Source organism: Sorex fumeus, unplaced genomic scaffold (genome assembly GCF_029834395.1).
Source record: "Sorex fumeus unplaced genomic scaffold, SorFum_2.1 ptg000037l, whole genome shotgun sequence".
NCBI lineage: Eukaryota > Metazoa > Chordata > Mammalia > Eulipotyphla > Soricidae > Sorex > Sorex fumeus.
In genome coordinates, this window is record NW_026606094.1 from 1,576,668 (window position 1) to 1,594,123 (window position 17,456).

Genomic DNA, 17,456 nt, shown 5'->3' on the forward strand with positions numbered 1-17,456 from the left:
AGACTGTATCTCCCATGTGAAATCCATGTGTATCTCCATTGAGTCATTGAGTCATCTCCCCAGCCCCTCAAAGAGTTGGATTTCTTCCTTTTTCCTTCCTTCCTTCCTTCCTTCCTTCCTTCCTTCCTTCCTTCCTTCCTTCCTTTCTCTCTTTCTCCTTCCTTCCTTCCTTCCTTCCTTCCTTTCTTTCTTTCTTTCTTTCTTTCTCTCTTTCTTTCTCTCTTTCTCCTTCCTTCCTTTCTTTCTTTCTTCCTTTCCTTTTTTCCTTTTTTGGGTCACACCTGGTGTTGCTCAGGGGATACTCCTGGCTCTGCATTCAGAAATTACTCCTGGCAGTGCTTGGGGGACCATATGGGATGCTGGGGATCAAACCCAGGTTGACTGCATGCAAGACAAATGCCCTACCTCTGTATTATTCCTCCAGCCCCAAGAGTTGGATTTCTTCAATTTTGTTCAGAATTTACCCTTTTTTGTTTGTTTGTTATTTGGACCACACCCAGCCATGTTCAGGGGTTACTCCTGGCTCTGCACTCAGGAATTACTCCTGGCAGTGCTCAGGAGACCATGTAGGGTGCTGGGGATCCAATCCAGGTAGGCTGCATACAAAGCAAGCCACCTACCTCCTGTACTATCTCTCCTGCCATAAATTTGTCATTTTTACTTATGGGGTGGGGGTTTATCTGATACAGCGCTCCCATCACAGGCCCTTCCTTTTTCCCTTTTCCCTTATAGCTACTTAAACTGAACCCCCATAGCCTTTTTTTTTGGCAAAGGAGACACACTCGGGGGTGCTCAAGGGTCAGTGCTGGCAGTTCTCGGGGAACCATGTGTGGTGTTGAAAACCTAACCAGGGTCAGCTTCACGCAAGACAAGCCCCTTACTCCTGTGCTATCTCTGACCCTACTGCAGGTACTTTCTCTCTTCAGCAGCAGCTGGGATGGGGAAGACCCACCCAAGGGAGCTGATGCAGTGCATGTGGAGCTTAGAGTACCACTGAGGTGGGCACTGGTCTTTGCAAGGCAGGAGGTGAGAGCTGGTAGCATCCTCTGGGCAGACGGGAGCAGGATGGTAGCTGAGATGCAGCTGTGCAGGGGGCTGGGGCAGATGTGAATGTGGGGCGGGGTCAGGGAGCAAATAGACCTCACGTTGCCTGGGGAGATGCAAGGGGGAAAGGCCGCCCTGGATAGCTTGGATCTCCAGTAGGCCGCATGTTGCTGTGGCTGGTGGCCCCGCTCCTGGGAGGTGCTCCCCCAGGGTGCTTCTGGGGGTCTCCCCATTCCTTGCCCCTTCCTGTTGCCAGATACTGGGAGCCCAAGATCTCTGGAGGGGGGAGTCTCAGGGGGTGATTTCCATAAAGGGATGGATGGGGTGCAGAAATGCAAAGTCTGAAAGTAAGGGGGCCGGGAACCTCATGAGTTCCACACAACCCAAGTGCTCACTCACGTTCACCCAGTCTGTGCTACGTGCAGCCTGGGGACCACTCACTTCCTTCCATCCCAGAGTCACGTGCCCCAATCTTCTATCCGCCCCCCAAGAATCACAATCCGCTTGGGGGTTACAGAGGGGGATTTAGGTGGGGACTTAGCATCTTTCATCCCCAGCGTTGTTTTTAAGGAAGCTTAAGCTCAGCCCTGACCATTCAGGGAGCCCCAAAGTAGCTTGGAAGGGGGAGTTCTTGGAGCAGGGGGGAAAGTAGGGGGTGTGAGGCTAATCTATAAGAGGAACCAGAGGGGGCGCGGGGCAGGGGGGCATCGCCAAAGCAAGATGTCAGGGGAGGAGGAGTTTTACCTGTTCAAGAACATCTCCACTGTGGGGCCGTGGGATGGGCCTCAGTACCACATTGCACCTGTCTGGGCCTTCCACCTCCAGGCAGCCTTCATGGGTTTTGTCTTCTTCGCAGGGACACCCCTCAATGCCACGGTACTGGTGGCCACACTACGCTACCGAAAGCTCCGGCAGCCCCTCAACTATATTCTGGTCAATGTGTCCCTGGGGGGCTTCTTGTTCTGCATCTTCTCCGTCTTTACGGTCTTCATCGCCAGCTGTAAGGGCTACTTCCTCTTTGGCCGCCATGTCTGTGCTCTGGAGGCCTTCCTGGGCTCAGCAGCAGGTACTGTGAGGGAAGGGGGTGTGAGGGGCGGCGGAGCAAAGGACCTGGCTCCATTATTGGAAGTGGGGGCCAGGCTGGGTGAGAGCAGGCCGCCTACAGTGAGTTTGGTGCTCTTTTGAACACTGGTCTAGGAAGCAATCCAGACTCTTCTGGGCCTGGATCCCAGCTCTGCTCCAACCATTGGGCCGGCACTGTGTCTCCAGGCTCCTTCACTGTCTATTCCTCTCTGCCTGCCAGAATTACCTTCCTGTTTCACTCAGGTCTGGTGACCGGCTGGTCCCTTGCCTTCCTGGCCTTCGAGCGCTACATCATCATCTGTAAGCCCTTTGGCAACTTCCGCTTCAGTTCCAAGCACGCGCTGCTGGTGGTCCTGGCCACCTGGGTCATCGGCATCGGGGTCTCCATCCCGCCCTTCTTTGGCTGGAGCCGGTGAGAGAACAGGGCTGGGATCCTGGCGGTGCCAGGAAGGCACGCAGGGTCCTATGGGTGGAGGGGTGGGGGTGTTGGGCCACAACCAGTGGCACTTCGGGTCTTTTCTTGGCTCTGCTCAGGTGAGACCCTGGCAGTGCACGGGGGGGGGGGGTGTCAAAGTGGGTCCGCTGTAAGCAAGGCAAATGCCTTTCCTCCTGTACTATCTCTCCAGTCCTGAGTACGACTTTTCAAACCGAGGTGGCATACCTGAGGGAAAGGACAGGAGACAGACGCTGTGGTTTACTCCCGTTCAGCTTGGGACAACAGAGTGCCCCCTGGCCTGACGTCTGGCCCTTCCCTGGGTGCTAAGTGCACAAGCCCCGGGAATCTCTCCTCTTTCGAGTCTCGTGGGACCCCAAGGTCGTGGTCTATTTGCAGGTTCATCCCTGAGGGTCTGCAGTGCTCCTGCGGCCCTGACTGGTACACGGTGGGCACCAAGTACCGCAGCGAGTACTACACCTGGTTCCTCTTCATCTTCTGCTTCATCGTGCCTCTCTCCCTCATCTGCTTTTCCTACTCTCAGCTGCTGGGGGCCCTCCGAGCTGTGAGTGACTTCCCTGCAGGTCAGGGAGGAGGGCTTGGGAGTGCCAGGTGAGGTGAAGGGGCCTTGGGATATACCCAGTGGTACTCAGGGATCTTTCCTGGTGATGGTTGGGGAGAATGTATGTGGTACCAAGGATTCAAACTACAGTCTTGCAAACAAGAACAAAGAACTAATTTTTAAAAGTCTTTAAGGCGGGGGGGGGGGGCGAGGGGGCTGGAGTGATATCACAGTGGGTAGGGCGTTTGCCTTGCATGTGGCCGACCTGGGTTTGATTCCCAGCATCCCATATGGTCCCCCGGGTACCGCCAAGGGTAATTCCTGAGTGCATGAACCAGGAGCAACCCCTGTGCATTGCCGGGTGTGACCCAAAAAGAAAAAAAAAAATCTTTAAGAGGAAACCAACTAGCCCTTAGTAGGCAAAACTAGGCCCATGATAAGTAAAAAAAAAAAAAAAAAACCAAATGGGGGGGGAAGCAGAGTAAATTTCTGGGGGGATCCAAAGCTAACAGATGATCCATTCTGGGCCCAGGTGACACTGCCCCCTAGGTTTTTAATTGCAATAAACTGACACAGACCTTAGATGCTCACTCTACTGTTAAGGCAATCCCTTAGGAACAGGATTAGTGGGTGAGCACTCAGAGCAGGGCATCTGGAAATGCCCACAGCCCAGGGGTGCTAGCTAGAAGTGGGGGCGGGGGGGGGGCTAGGTTAAGGTGGAGACATCTCCACACAAACGTGTCCAAAGAGCCACGTGATCCCCTCCAATGCCCAAAGCTGGCGGCCACGCCCGCATCCTGCCTTTCAAGAAAGAAGAGTCAGAGGAACTAGGCTGGACGGGACCAATCATTGGACCAACCACCCCCGCCTCCAACCCCCCCCCCCCCCCCCAGCCAGCCGCGAGGGGGGCAGATGTGGAAGCTGAGGGCTACAGCGACACCTTTTTCTGTGCTCTGCCAGGTTGCGGCTCAGCAGCAGGAGTCGGCGTCCACGCAGAAGGCCGAGCGGGAGGTGAGCCGCATGGTGGTGGTGATGGTGGGGTCCTTCTGTCTCTGCTACGTGCCCTATGCTGCCCTGGCCATGTACATGGTCAACAACCGGGACCATGGGCTGGACCTACGACTCGTCACCATTCCTGCCTTCTTTTCCAAGAGCGCTTGCGTCTACAATCCCATTATCTACTGCTTCATGAACAAGCAGGTAAAGCTTTCTCCATCTGCAAGCCCCGAGAACCAAGTCCAAACGCCCGAGTAACTAGTAACTCCCCCATAACTAGTGACTCAGAGCTCCTGGGATAAGTCAGAGGGTTTCTAGGGATGAACAAAAAAACAAAAGCCTTGGACCCCCCCACCCCACCGCTCCACCCCCTGGCCCCCACCAGCAGGCCGAAAAACCCCCATCTAAGCTAGGAACAATGTAGTCCCAAGATCACTGAAGCCAGGCAAGGCAGTAGGAACCAGAAAAAAACCCAAGTTGTTTCAATGTCAGGAAGCGAAGTGAAAGGTTTTCAATTTTGTTGAAAAGATAAACAAAACTGGATAGATGGAGTTGCCCTAAATTCCCAGGCCTTTTCACAAGTTCCTAATCTTTTCCCATTCAATGTCGAGTCTGCAGGAACATATGTAAAACAAAGCGCAACACAGGCCGAATCTAAAACAGCTTCTCATCTGAATGGACCAGCTGGTCCCCTGTCCCAATTCCCCAACCTAGCTAATCAGCGTGAACTCAGACAAATTTGGGAATGTGCTTCCTTGTAAGGCCAGTACCCTGCTGAGGATGGTTTCGTCAATCCCAGAGATGGAATCCAATAGGGAATGTGGGAGCAGAATTGGCAGCCCTCCCCTGGCTGGTAACACCTGCCAGCAAACACCAGGGCCTGTGGGAGGATGGGTCAAAGAAGTTCTGCTCTGGACCGGCTCAGGAGACAGGCTGATACCTGAGCTTTCCCAACAGCAAGATCTGTGAGCTGGAGCTGGTAGGGATTCTCTCATTGTCTGCATCTTTGGGGCCACACCTGGCAGTGCCCAGGAGACCATATGTAGTTGTGGGGCTCAAACCAGGGCCTTACCCACTGTACTCTCTCTCTGGCACTGGCAAGAATTATTGCAGCCCCAGGAGTATAAGGTCATTCCAGGCTGGAAACCAGCTAACTCTCAAGTTGGGGGTCAATCTATTCAAAATGACCCAGATCTTGGCTATCAGGCATTGTGCAAAGCTCATGGGGAAACGTAGTATTTTTACCCCTGCACACGTCCTGTTTCCTACTCCATCTTGGTCTGCCAATAATTCTGCCCTTTCCCTTCAGTTCCGAGCTTGCATTATGGAGATGCTGTGTGGAAGGTCCATGACAGAGGATGCTGATATGCCCAACTCCCAGAAAACCGAAGTTTCGACTCTCTCTTCCAGCCAAGTTGGCCCTAACTAGAGGAGGAATTACCAGCCCATCAGCAGCAACCAAGATTTCACAGTTAAGAAATTTCTACTTTCTCTGTCGTAACAGTGCAGACAAATAGACGGTTAAGGCATTTGCAGAATCCAACTGTCATTTTCCTAGTATTCCCTTTCTACCTACAAAGCTACTGTTCCAGCTGGGTCTACCTTAGACAGGAATCACTGAAACCACTTCAACAATCACCATTTCTCAGTGGCATCAGAGATCCAGCTTCTACATAAAGGTGCCTATAAGGAAGCATGGCTGATTTTCAGTTGTTACAGTTGATTATTTTCCTTTTTAGCAACATTTTTTTTCCCTCACCTACTGGAAATGCACTGATTCTGAATTAAAACTTAAGAAACACTTTAAAAATAACAACAACAAAAAACAATGCTATAGGCCCCCTATGTCTTTATGCTGTATTTGCGAATAACTCCTGCATCTTTGGCAAGGCTAAGCTCCAAAAACACTAGAGCTGGCTGGGATTGTTGCAGGCCACTATTGCCCATTCCTTTTTTTCAGGGAGGGGGGAGGCGCTTTTGGGGGTCACACTCAACGATGCTCAGGGGTTATTCCTGGATCTGTACTCAGGATTACTCCTGGCAGTGCTCAGGGGACCATATGGGATGCCGGGGATTCAACTCAGGTTGGCCACGTGCAAAACAAATACTCTCCCTGCTGTACTATCACTCCGGCCCCTAACCCACCCCCATTTTGATTAAACCTATTACCTGTCTTAAGCATTTACTAGTTTTATAATACCTTTCCTATTGTCAAAATTAACTTTCACATCTTAATACCTTTATACAATGTTGGGGAAAAAACTCGTTTTACACCTATACCTTATGTTCTTCTTACATCTGGAAGTTTTTTTTTTTTTTTAATTGCTCTTGGGTCAAACCGGGATGCTCAGGCTTACTCTTGGCTCTGTGCTCAGAGATCTTTCCTGGTGGGGCTCAGGGACCATTATGTGGTGCTGGGGATCGGCCATGTGCAAGGGAAGTGCCGTACTCACTGTGTTATTGCTCTGGCCCACTGGCTTATCTCTTTTCAAATAAAATTAAAGGTAAAAGCATGATGCTGGGAAATGTACCGCGTTTGGGGTCAGGTAATGAGCCGGGTTTCTAGTTCCATGGCCCACAGGCAGCAAGAAAAGGGCTGCAGTGCCAGAGAGGTGATCATATTCCAGAAACGGAGAAAGGGGTGACCACAATGGCAAAAGGCAGTTGAGCTGGACAGAGGATAGGCCAACATCCACTTATTTTTGGTTTTGAGGCCATAACCAGTGGTGCTCAGAGATCACTCCTGGAACTGCTCAGCAGACCATGTGGTGCCCAGATTCAAACTGACAGCAGCTGTGTGCAGGGCAATCGCTTTCACCCGTGTACTACTCTCTGGCCATAGCACCCATAAGTCTAAGCAAGAGTTCTACTTTTTCTCTTTTTGGGCTACACTTGGCTGTGCTCAGGGATCCCTCCTAGCAGGCGCAGGGGACCTTATAGGTTGTTGGGATCAAACCCGGGTTGGCTGTGAGGCAAGCACCTTGCCCACTGTACTATCTCTTTGGCCCCTCCTATTCTCTATTTTGGGGAAAATTGTGGTAAAATACAGGCAACAAACCTTTTCAGCTTAACCATTTTGTGTGTGTGTGTGTGTGTGTGTGCGCGTGCGTGCCACACCTGATTATGTGCAGAGATTACTTTTGGCAGTGCTTGAGGGACCATTGCAGAGCAGTGCCGGGGATGTGGGAGACGGGGCTGCGAGTAAGGCAAATGCCTTAACTTCCATCTCTCCAGCTCGCTTTCACGGAAGAGAACAGAAGACACACACAGCTCACAATGAATGTAAACAGTTTTATTCAGAAATAGATTTTTTTTAGAAACAGTTTTATTTAGAAACCTGTTTGCATTATAGAATATAAAACTTGGTTTACACTCCATTAAAAAAATAACTAATATCCAAATTCAAGAGAGCAAGCTTTCACAGACACACTGTGTGGGTGTGCGGCTACTGTTCACCAGCGTCAGGCTCGACTGGACCCAAGCACCAAATCCAGGGGGACCACTAGAGATGAGCGTACAATACTTGCTGCTGAGCACCCCACGTCCAGAGCTGCCATCTCACAAGACGGAGGTCTGCTTCCTAAGCGTGAGACTTCATGGCCCGGCTTCTCTGCACCATCTACCAAGTGGCAAAACTCCCTTGCCACACAGCACACAATTGTGCTGGTGGCACTAATTCTCTCTGGCCTTCTGAAGAGCATCGACAACAAGGGGGTTTCTGGAGGGTCGAGTTGCTCCATTACCCTGTCCAGACTGGCGTTAAACCCAAAAGAGTACATCCACTCTCCAGAGCTCAGGAAAAAAGCTGGTGTAAAGTTTTCATGATATTGGCTTTCAACCATGTTGAGTAGCCCACCTCTGCAGGTTGTGGAAGACCAAAGGATAGACCCAGGTTTATATTATAATAACCACCCAGCACCACCTGAATGTATTAACTAGAAATATATATGGAATCAAAGGTTAGATATACATACACTTATCTTAGTTAACCTGAGGGCTAAACACTTAGAATACAATTTTTTTTCTTAGGAAAGAGTCATATGTAAGAAAGGGGACCAAAAATAGGCAGTTTATGCTATGTCAGATATGGGTAATATGGAGTTCGGATCAGCGGGAGTATTCTTCTGTTCACTCTACTGTGTCTCTGCCGTGTCTGGTAAGAACTGAAAATCTGTTGATTCATGATATACTTTTTGGCAGTGGGGAGAGTGCATGATGGCTCAAAGGCAGGAAAGGTGAGCCATGATCCTCAAAACCAAAGAGCCCGCTCATCTCTGAGTCTGAACTCAAGTGCTCCAGTCGACACAAAACCACGCCTGGTAGTGGTTAGCATTCTGAGGTATGAGGATTCCCGGTAAATTCAGCAGCACGTGGTTTTCTGACACCAACCCACAAGGTAAGAACACTGCAATCAAGCTCCTAATTAACACTGCTATTTTACCACTGCCTGAAAGAGAAAAGGAAGAAAAATATACCCCACGACACTGGGAAGGTCTAAACTCTATGGAAGGTGATCTAAATCATCTTTATTTTATCTTCGAGTTTTGTAAGTGTCCTCATTCAGCAATCATTTCTTTTGCTAAAGGCACTTTCAAAGACTTGATTAGAAAGAATATATTTTAACTGCAGTGGAAGCAGGATAAGTTCTCCAAACTCCTGGGAAAACAGGAGCCAAGGCACTTACGATGATTCAATGGGCAAGACAGACTTGAGCATTTCAATAGACTGTACACGCCCAAAAGTGTGTGTGCCCTGAAAACACTTGTATTTTTCCTCAGCTTTCCAGCTGTTTCTATGTATAATAAACTCTGTAAAGAGATTATACTCACAACATGATTGATTTTCAAGTCACTGTCCCTACCTCTTCCCACTGCAGCTGTGCTTGACAAAATTAGCAATAGCTAGTCAGTCCTACATGGAAGGAATAACACAAAAGAGTGAGTGACATCAATTTGAAGCAGGTTTACTTAATAGAATTCTGTCACTGCCCAGATAATTCCACAATCAGTTGCTGGATCCGAAGCAACTGAATAAAATACATGGTCTCAATTCCTTATGAAACACACTTGTCAAGAAGCAAAATTAGTCTTATCTCTCCAAATTTATAAAGTGTGGGGTATATTTTTCCCTTTTCTCTCTCCTAAACAGTTCTTATTGGTCTCAGGCTTAAAAAATTAGTCAAGTCAGAATTACAAAAGCAATACAGGAAGGGGTGAGAGTGAAGGGCTAGTGTTTCCTTAAAAGTGTTAAGTTGAGGATCTTGATCCTTCATATCATGCTCCCAATCAGAGAACAAATACAAAAATAAACACACCATGTAATATATAATACAAAGAGCAAACCTACAAACACAAGTGTACTAATTAGAGTTGTTCTCAGAAGCCCAGTTTCCCTATAGTCCCTCAGAAGAAGGAATGGGACGGGATGGGTTTTCGTTACGCCTTTTCGTGTCTTAAGAAAAGTCTGTAATAACAGTCTCAGTAGCGCAAACAATTTCATGTGAAACCAGAAGCTGTAAAAATAAATTACTTTTGAAGAAACATGGGATCCTCTACTACAGCTCAGAATTCATCATGTCGTACTAAGGCCTCACCAAAATCGGTGGCCTGACTGCCCACAAATAAATCATACTTGTCAACAATCTCCTCCTTGGTAAGCTTGCCATCCTGCAATCAAAGAGAACAGTGAGTTGAGGTAGAATATATTTCTCTTCCCAAATTAGAAACACTTCCCAAATATAGAACAGGGATTAGTTAAGATTTGAGATTCTATTCCCACTAAATTAAATATGAACTCAACCTTTACCTGCTGCCCTACATATACACAAAAGGAAAAATAGCAATTCGTACATTGTTTCTTATGAAGAAAGCTAAATAATAAAGCTCAGTAACAATGCTAGACATGTAGGTTGTTTCATGAGAAAACTCTTCTCCACTTTGAGCAAAAGATGGCACACCTTCTACGTCCTCCATGTGGGATAAGTGTCAAGAAGTGGGAAATGCTTTGAAGTGAATCAAGAAAAAATGACTTGGGGCCGGAGTGATAGCACAGCGGGTAGGGCACCTGCCCTGCACACAACTGACCAGGGTTCAATCCCCGGCATCCCATATGATCCTCTGAACACCGCCAGGAGTGATTCCTTAGTGCAGAGGCAGGAGTAACCCCTGAGCATCACTGGGCGTGACCCCAAAAGCAAAAACAAAGAAAAAAATTGCTTCTGTGGTGCCAGAGCGACAGTACAGGGTAGGGCGTTGGCCTTGCACGTGGCCAATCTGGGTTTGATTCCCAGCATCCCATATCATCCCCCAGCATTGCCAGGAGTGATTCCTGAGTGCAGAGCCAGGAGTAACCCCTGAGCATCGTTGGGTAAGACCCAAAAAGGAAAAAAAAAAAAAGCTTCTGCTCCTGCAAGGGCAGAGTCCTCCCTGCCACAATGCATTAGCCACCAGCTATCAGACACTGTCCCAAATTATTGAGGCCACATTCCCCAGATTCTCTGCCCTTTCTTTTCTCATAGATCTCAGGACAAAGCACCTACCTACTACAGTAACTAAACTAAAAAACAGCTTAATGATAAAAACCCTAACAAAAAACAAAGACTCCCCCCCCCCCCACCACACACACCCTCTAATCTAGGATACATTAGCCTAGCCTAGATAAAGGAATGTTTAGGTTAAAAAAAAAAATCCTATCATTAGACTGATTTTCAGCTTACTCAAAGCATTCAAATCTCTGAAAAGGTGACAAGGCCTGGAGGTAACACTACTCTTAATGAATGAAAATGTCTCAAATAAATTAATCAAGGAGAAGTTTTACAGGTTTCAGAGAATAGCTATTTATAACTTACTACGGAGGAGTTAAAAAAATTTTTTTTGGGGGGGACAGGTGAAGGTGCCTTGGGATATATCAGTGGTACTCAAGGATCACGCCTGGTGATGGTTGGGGAGAATGTATGTGGTGCCAAGGATTCAAACTGCAGTCTTGCAAGAGAAGAACAAAGGACTAATTTTTAAAAGCCTTTAAGAGGGAACCAACTAGCCCTTAGTGGGCAAAATTAGGCCCACGATAAATAAAAAAAATGCAGAGCAAATTTCTGAGGGATCCAAAGCTAACAAATGATCCATTCTGGGCCCAGGTGACACTGTCCCATAGGTTTACAACTGCAATAGACTGACAGACCCCAGGTGCACACTGTTGTTAAGCTAATCCCTTAGGAACAGACTTCAAGCTCTTGGAGGTTGTTTGCGTTTGTCCTGCCTTACCTTATTCTGGTCTGATTCATAGACTAGATGCCGGGCTTCTGCCTCGGCATGATCATAGTCTGAGGGGAGGATCCAGTCTTTGGTTTCTTCCTTGTCCATCTTCCCATCACGATTCTTATCCCGAAACTCAACGAACTGTTCTCTCTCTGTCTTTACCCATTCTGGCTCATCAGCATTTCCATCATGGCTGTACATGTCACCTGTGTGCAGAATAAAAGCACAGAAGAACAGTTTGTTTTCTTCCAAAGACAAATGTGAATGTGACCCTATCCCTTCTCCCTCATCTGTCTGTTCGAAAGCAAACAGCAGGCACAAGGTATTTTGGGTCAGAGAGATCTTAGATAGCAAAACTTTTCCTGAGGCTTAACGTTCAATCTTGCAACAAGAAACTTTCCAGTTGATTGTGTTTAAAATGAGAGCAAAGAGGCTTTATCCCTAAAGAACTGCAAAATAGGTACTAGAAAATGACTCACCAATATATTCCTCTAGATCAATGAAGCCATCAGCATTCTTATCTATATCTTCCATGGTTTCCTAGACAGAAGAGGTTATTAGCTCCTGAGTGAATTAATTAAAGCAGTTGTTTTTTCATTAAAGTACACATACAGGACTGGAGAGATAGTACAGGGGTTAAGGTGCTTGCCTAGTATACAGCCACCCCCAGTTAGACCCCAGAAAGTTCCCCGAGGACTACCAAGACTGATCCCTGGGCTCAGGGTCAGGAGTAAGCCCAAAGACAGCAGGGTTATAGCCCAACACTCCTACCCTCACTCATAATAAAACAAAATGCAGAGGCCTGAGAAGGCACTTGGACACTTGCCTTGCACCAGCCAACCCTGGTCTGATCCCTGGCACACAATGTACGGCCTCAAGCACTGCCAGGGGTCACTCCTGAACACTAAGCCAGAAACAGTTCCTAAACACTGCTGGGTGTAGCTCACCTCGCCATCACCACTCCTACCAAACAAATACACAGCAAACCTGTATGTATACACGTGTATGTGTGGTTCAACTAGAGGAAATTTTTCTAGCTGAAATAGCAAGTGTGGAACATAGACACCGCTTAATGATGAAATCACCCCACCAGCTCTGGATGGTCTTGGACAGTGGTCACTTAAGTCATATGAACAGATGTGACCCCTAAGTACATCAACAGCTACAGTCCACGTTTTATAGGTTATTCTCTTCTGTCAGAATTCTTCAGTGTCAGTTGGTTGGTCATGGGATATTTAAAAAACAAAACAAAACACTGCTTACAATATGAAGCCTGCTACAATGAACGAACAAACTACACGATGTGATGATGTGAAACACTGCTTGTAGCAAGAGGCATTTAAGAGAAATGATTTTGATCACAGTAACAGGAAAACAGCAACAAGGTTGGAAGCAGCAGTTGCAGAGCAAGTTGGGAAGCAAAAAGGAAAGGAAGTCAGCACGGAGCACCGCTGCCCACACCCACCTGCACTACTATATCTTTCATGTAGTCATACTCCTCAGGGTGCAGGAAAGCTGTGAACTCCTCTTTTGTGGCAATGAGGTCTCCATCCTTATCTGCCATTTTAAACCTTCGCTCATCTCTAACCATCATTTGTTTATAGTTAAATCCATCATCAGGATCTGGATCATCTAGAAAACAAAAATTTTGGTCAAATCTTCAAAGACTTTGTAAAAACATGAAAACGTATGGGCTAGGCAACTCCTGAGAAACCAAGCAACGACGAAATAACTGTTGAGTACACAGTCAAAACCTAAAGACATTGTCTCAGATTGAAGTTCTAATAATCAAAGGTCTCAAAATCATGTCCAAGTTGAAGGCAAGTGTTTGCCCTTCAACCTGGAAGTCTGGCTCCCAGAACACGGTAACTCACTACACAATACTACTGTTGGTGGAAGGTTACTCCAAGGGATTGCATTTTCCAGTTATACTTGAGATGGAGCAAAAGTCATAGTTCCTAGGTTTGAGGCCTAACTTTAACAATCCCTAGCTGTGTGACTCTATGAACCTAACATTAATCTCACCTGTAAAATGCAGGCAAAAAAAGCCAGCCTTATAAGAGTACAATGGGGTTTAGGTGTGAAAAGAAATCTAAGTGCTTAATGCAATGCCTGACATAAAGTTAACTTTAGATAAATACAAACTATTGCTATTTTAATTAACATTAGGCTTTCATTAAGAAGTCAGATATCTCGGGCCGGAGTGACAGTACAGTGGGTAGGGCATTTGCCTTCTATGCAGCCAACTCAGGTTTGATCTCTGGCATCCCATATGGTCCCCTAAGAACCGCCAGGAGTCATTTCTGAGTACAGAGTCAGGAGTAACCCCTGGCATTGCTGGGTTTTACCCAAACAAGCAAAGCGAAAAAAAAAAAGAGTCAGGTATCAAAAGGCCTCCCATCTCAGTATACACTCCTTGGAATATAAAAACACCACTATTCTGAAATGTCACACTTAATTTCCTTAGTTTTTTTGGGTTACCTTCAGCGATGCTCAGGGGTTACTCTTGGATCTGCACTCAGGAATTACTGACAGTACTCAGGGGACCTACCTGCTGTAGTATCTCTCTAGTTCCTGAAAAGTCACTACTTTTTTCAGTCAATTCAGAAATCTACCATGAGTTATATGTACTAGTCACCTCTATTTATGTAACATTCTAGAAAATGAAGGTAAAGTGAGTTATAGAAAACAAATTAGTGGCCACCTGTGGAGAATGAGGAACGTAAGAGGACTTATAAAGGAATTTGAAGAAACTTGGGGGTGATGGATATGTTCATCTATCTTGACTGTAGTGATGGATTCACTGGTGTGTATATACATATGAAAACAACAATTCTGCATTTTATATACCTTCAATGTATTTTATGTCAATTAATTTTCCAACTAAAGCTGTTACAAAAAGTAAATTATTAAGCAAACATTATAAGGTGAATATAAACATGAGTCTATCCGTTTGTAGACACTACACTGTAGAAGCAGCGGTTGTTTAGTCTCTAGATTTCTAAGAAAATTTTATTTCTTAAAGCTGAAAAATAGGTCAATTGCAGAAAAGAAAAAATCTTTTCCAATTTGAAATACAAATAACATATGAAGATGGGTTTTAAAAGACTAAGAAGGGGGCTGGAGCGATAGCACAGCGGGTAGGGCGTTTGCCTTGCACGAGGCCGACCCGGGTTCGATTCCCAGCATCCCATATGGTCCCCCAGCACCGCCAGGAATAATTCCTGAGTGCACGAGCCAGGAGTAACCCTGCGCATTGCCAGGTATGACCCTGAAAGCAAAAAAAAAAAAAAAAAAAAAAAAGACGACGACTGAGAGGTAAAAGGTAAAATATATAGGGGCCAGAACAATAATACAGTGGGTAGGGTAGGGCTTTTGCCTTGCATAAGGTCAACCCAGGTTCAATCTCTGGCATCTCATATGGCCCCCCAAGCACCTCCAGAAGTAATTCCTGAGTGCAGAGCCAGGAGTAACTCCTGAGAATTGCTGGATGTGACCCAAAAAGAAAAAAAAAAAAAGAGATAAAATATAGCACTAGTTTCACAAAAAGATTGAAAGAACCCCATTACCAATTAAAATTGCACTCCTGACTTTTGATTCTGAAGTTCAATCTTTCCATGGTAAACATGGTTTGAGAAGGAGAAAAGCTACAGCTTGTGCCAGAGAGACAGTACAGCAGGTAAAGTCGTCTTGGACACAGCTGACCCAGGTTTGGTCTCTGGCACCCCATATGGTTCCCCAATCCCCACCAGGAGTGACTGCTGAGTGCAGAGCCAGAAATAACCCCTGAGCACTGCTGGATGTGCCCCCCAAACAAAAACAAAAACAACAAAAACCAAAAAAAAAAAAAAAAGCTATTGCTCTTTGACGTGATAAACTTGAGGTTTTATGCTATATTCAATGTCAAAATCCAGTAAGAGGGACAGGAGCGATAGAACAGAAGGTAAGGCACTTGCCTTGCACGCGGCTCACCTGGGTTTGACCCCCAGAACCCCATTTGGTTCCCTCTAGCACACAGGAGTAATCCTGAGCAGAGTCAGGAGGAAGCCCGGAGCATGGCCAGGTATGGTCAAAAACAAAGTTCAGTAAGATGACTTCACTGCATTACTGAGAATCTGGGAGCCCCACAATGGCATACTCAAAACCAAAACTGACTGGATTTTTTTTTTTTGGTTGGGGGGGCACACTCAGCAGAAACTGGGATGCTAGGGAGATGGACATATGGCTCAAGAGGTCAAACCCAGAACTTCTGCATGTAAAGCTTGTTAAATCATGTCTCTGACCCTGTGATAGGTGGGAGATGGAGGATCAAGAAAAATTTCCCAGGTGCTTCTCTAACAAAGTTAGAGTACCAACTCTGAAACTTCTGGAAGGAAAGATAACAGAAGGCAACTTATACAAGTAGATCCTTTGTTATTTTTGTGGTTTGGGTGCCATCTTCAGTGAAACTCAGGAATCCCTCCTGGTGGTGCTCAGGGAACCCTATGTGGTGTTGGGGGTCAAACTTGGGTGAGCTGTCTGCAAAGCAAGAGCTTTAACCCCTGCGTGATTACTCTGGCTCCTACATCGAGGTTCTTTTTATTTTGGGCAGGGATGGGGCATTATGTGGTTTGATTATATACCTGACAGTGCTTTGGGGGGACCATACAAAGTGCTGGCAATTGAACCAAGAGTCAGTTACATTTAAGACAAAAGTTTTCTGGTCTCTAAAACTAGATTTTTTGGGGGAAGGGGTCAGGGAGGGGGCGGGGATGAGGAGAAGTTGGGAAGGGGAACCTCTCAAATGATGCTCCAGAGGGTGGGGACCTCACCAGGGATTCTTGGCCAGGTAATGAGTTAACTAGGCCATGGGTTCTGCACATGGGCCTGAGATTGAAATGCTGCTTAAGGTCCATATAGTACCAGGAGACACCAGGGTACTAGGGTGACCTCAGGGCTGCTCAGGGGCCAACAGGGCTGGATTCAGTGATGCTCAGAGGACCACATGGTGCAGAAATTGAACCCAGGTCATACACATGCCAGACAAGGCCCCAGCCCCACAACTAGATTTTCTCTCTTTTTTTTTTTTTTCCTGGGCAACACTTGGTGATGCTCAGGGCTTACTCCTGCCTCTGCACTCAGTAGTCACTCCAGGCGGTGCTCGGAGGATCACATGAACTGCTGGGGATTGAACCCAGGTCAGTCAAGTGCATGGCAAGCGCTCTACCTGCTGTACTCTCTCTCCAGCACCAAGATTCTGAGCTAAAAACTCTCCTCTTCTCCCTTCGGGATGCAAGGTGACTGGATTCCCAGTAGCATGAGAGCAACATGCACAGGCAAAAGGATGAAAGAGATAAAATATTCTTTTAAATAACAAATTTATATGCCTAGTCATTACCCAGAAAGCTGCATCTACCCTGAGGAGCAGCTTATTGACCTGCCTACCTCAAAGACTGCATACAGCTTTGGGCAGGCTTTTGATCTAATTCTGGTAGCACAAGACGGGCAAATCTTAGTTCGTCATATTTTACGGGGCAGGCAGAGACACCGTTAATGATTCTTTGGTGGAAAATAGATGACATTTCAAATAAATGCTAACATGATTTAAACCTGGACTCAGAAGTGAGTCAAGAACACACACTCACAAAAACTCCCTAGTACGTCTATAAGCCATTACCCCTCAGCTCTGTACACCCACATGCCTCCTGGGAAAGACACCTTATAAAGACACTGCTTCCCCAGACAGTGCTTTGGCTTATGCAGTGCAAATACCATCACATTGAATCACTTATCCTGTGACACCCAGAACTCTCAACAGATTTTAATGCACATACCCATGGAGAGTGTAAGATTCATTCTACACTATTCAGGAAGTGAGTGTATACATCTGGGATAAGACTTTTTTTTGTGGCGGTGGTCAGGGAGCTGGTAGGGCCACACACGTGGTGGTGCTCAAGGGGCCTTAGGCGATGTCAGGGACTGAACTCTTGCTGGCAGCATGCAAGACAAGCACTTTGCCTCCTGTACTATCTCTCTGGCCCTGAGCTGAGACAGTAACACATTATAAACGGCTTAGATCACTAACAGTCTATTGTTTGCTTTA

At 46.7% G+C, this 17,456-nt stretch overlaps 2 protein-coding genes across 3 annotated transcripts in view; one reads left to right on the forward strand and one right to left on the reverse strand.

Annotated features, from left to right (window-relative positions):
* The first annotated feature begins 1,764 nt into the window (after positions 1–1,764).
* On the forward strand, positions 1,765–5,547 carry OPN1SW (opsin 1, short wave sensitive). The gene is made up of 5 exons (XM_056118282.1): positions 1,765–2,110; positions 2,371–2,539; positions 2,960–3,125; positions 4,083–4,322; positions 5,428–5,547. The coding sequence occupies exons 1-5, from the start codon at positions 1,765–1,767 to the stop codon at positions 5,545–5,547; spliced, it is 1,041 nt and encodes a 346-aa protein (XP_055974257.1).
* A 1,842-nt stretch (positions 5,548–7,389) lies between these two features.
* Positions 7,390–17,456, reverse strand: part of CALU (calumenin) — a 33,216-nt gene continuing 23,149 nt past the window's right edge. For both annotated transcript variants that reach the window (XM_056118284.1, XM_056118283.1), the window contains exons 4-7: positions 12,840–13,006; positions 11,854–11,914; positions 11,381–11,580; positions 7,390–9,784 (exon numbers count right to left, since the gene is read on the reverse strand). In XM_056118284.1, coding sequence (XP_055974259.1) covers positions 9,680–9,784; positions 11,381–11,580; positions 11,854–11,914; positions 12,840–13,006 — 533 coding nt within the window. In that variant the 3' untranslated portion in view covers positions 7,390–9,679. The remainder of the gene's footprint in view (positions 9,785–11,380; positions 11,581–11,853; positions 11,915–12,839; positions 13,007–17,456) is intronic.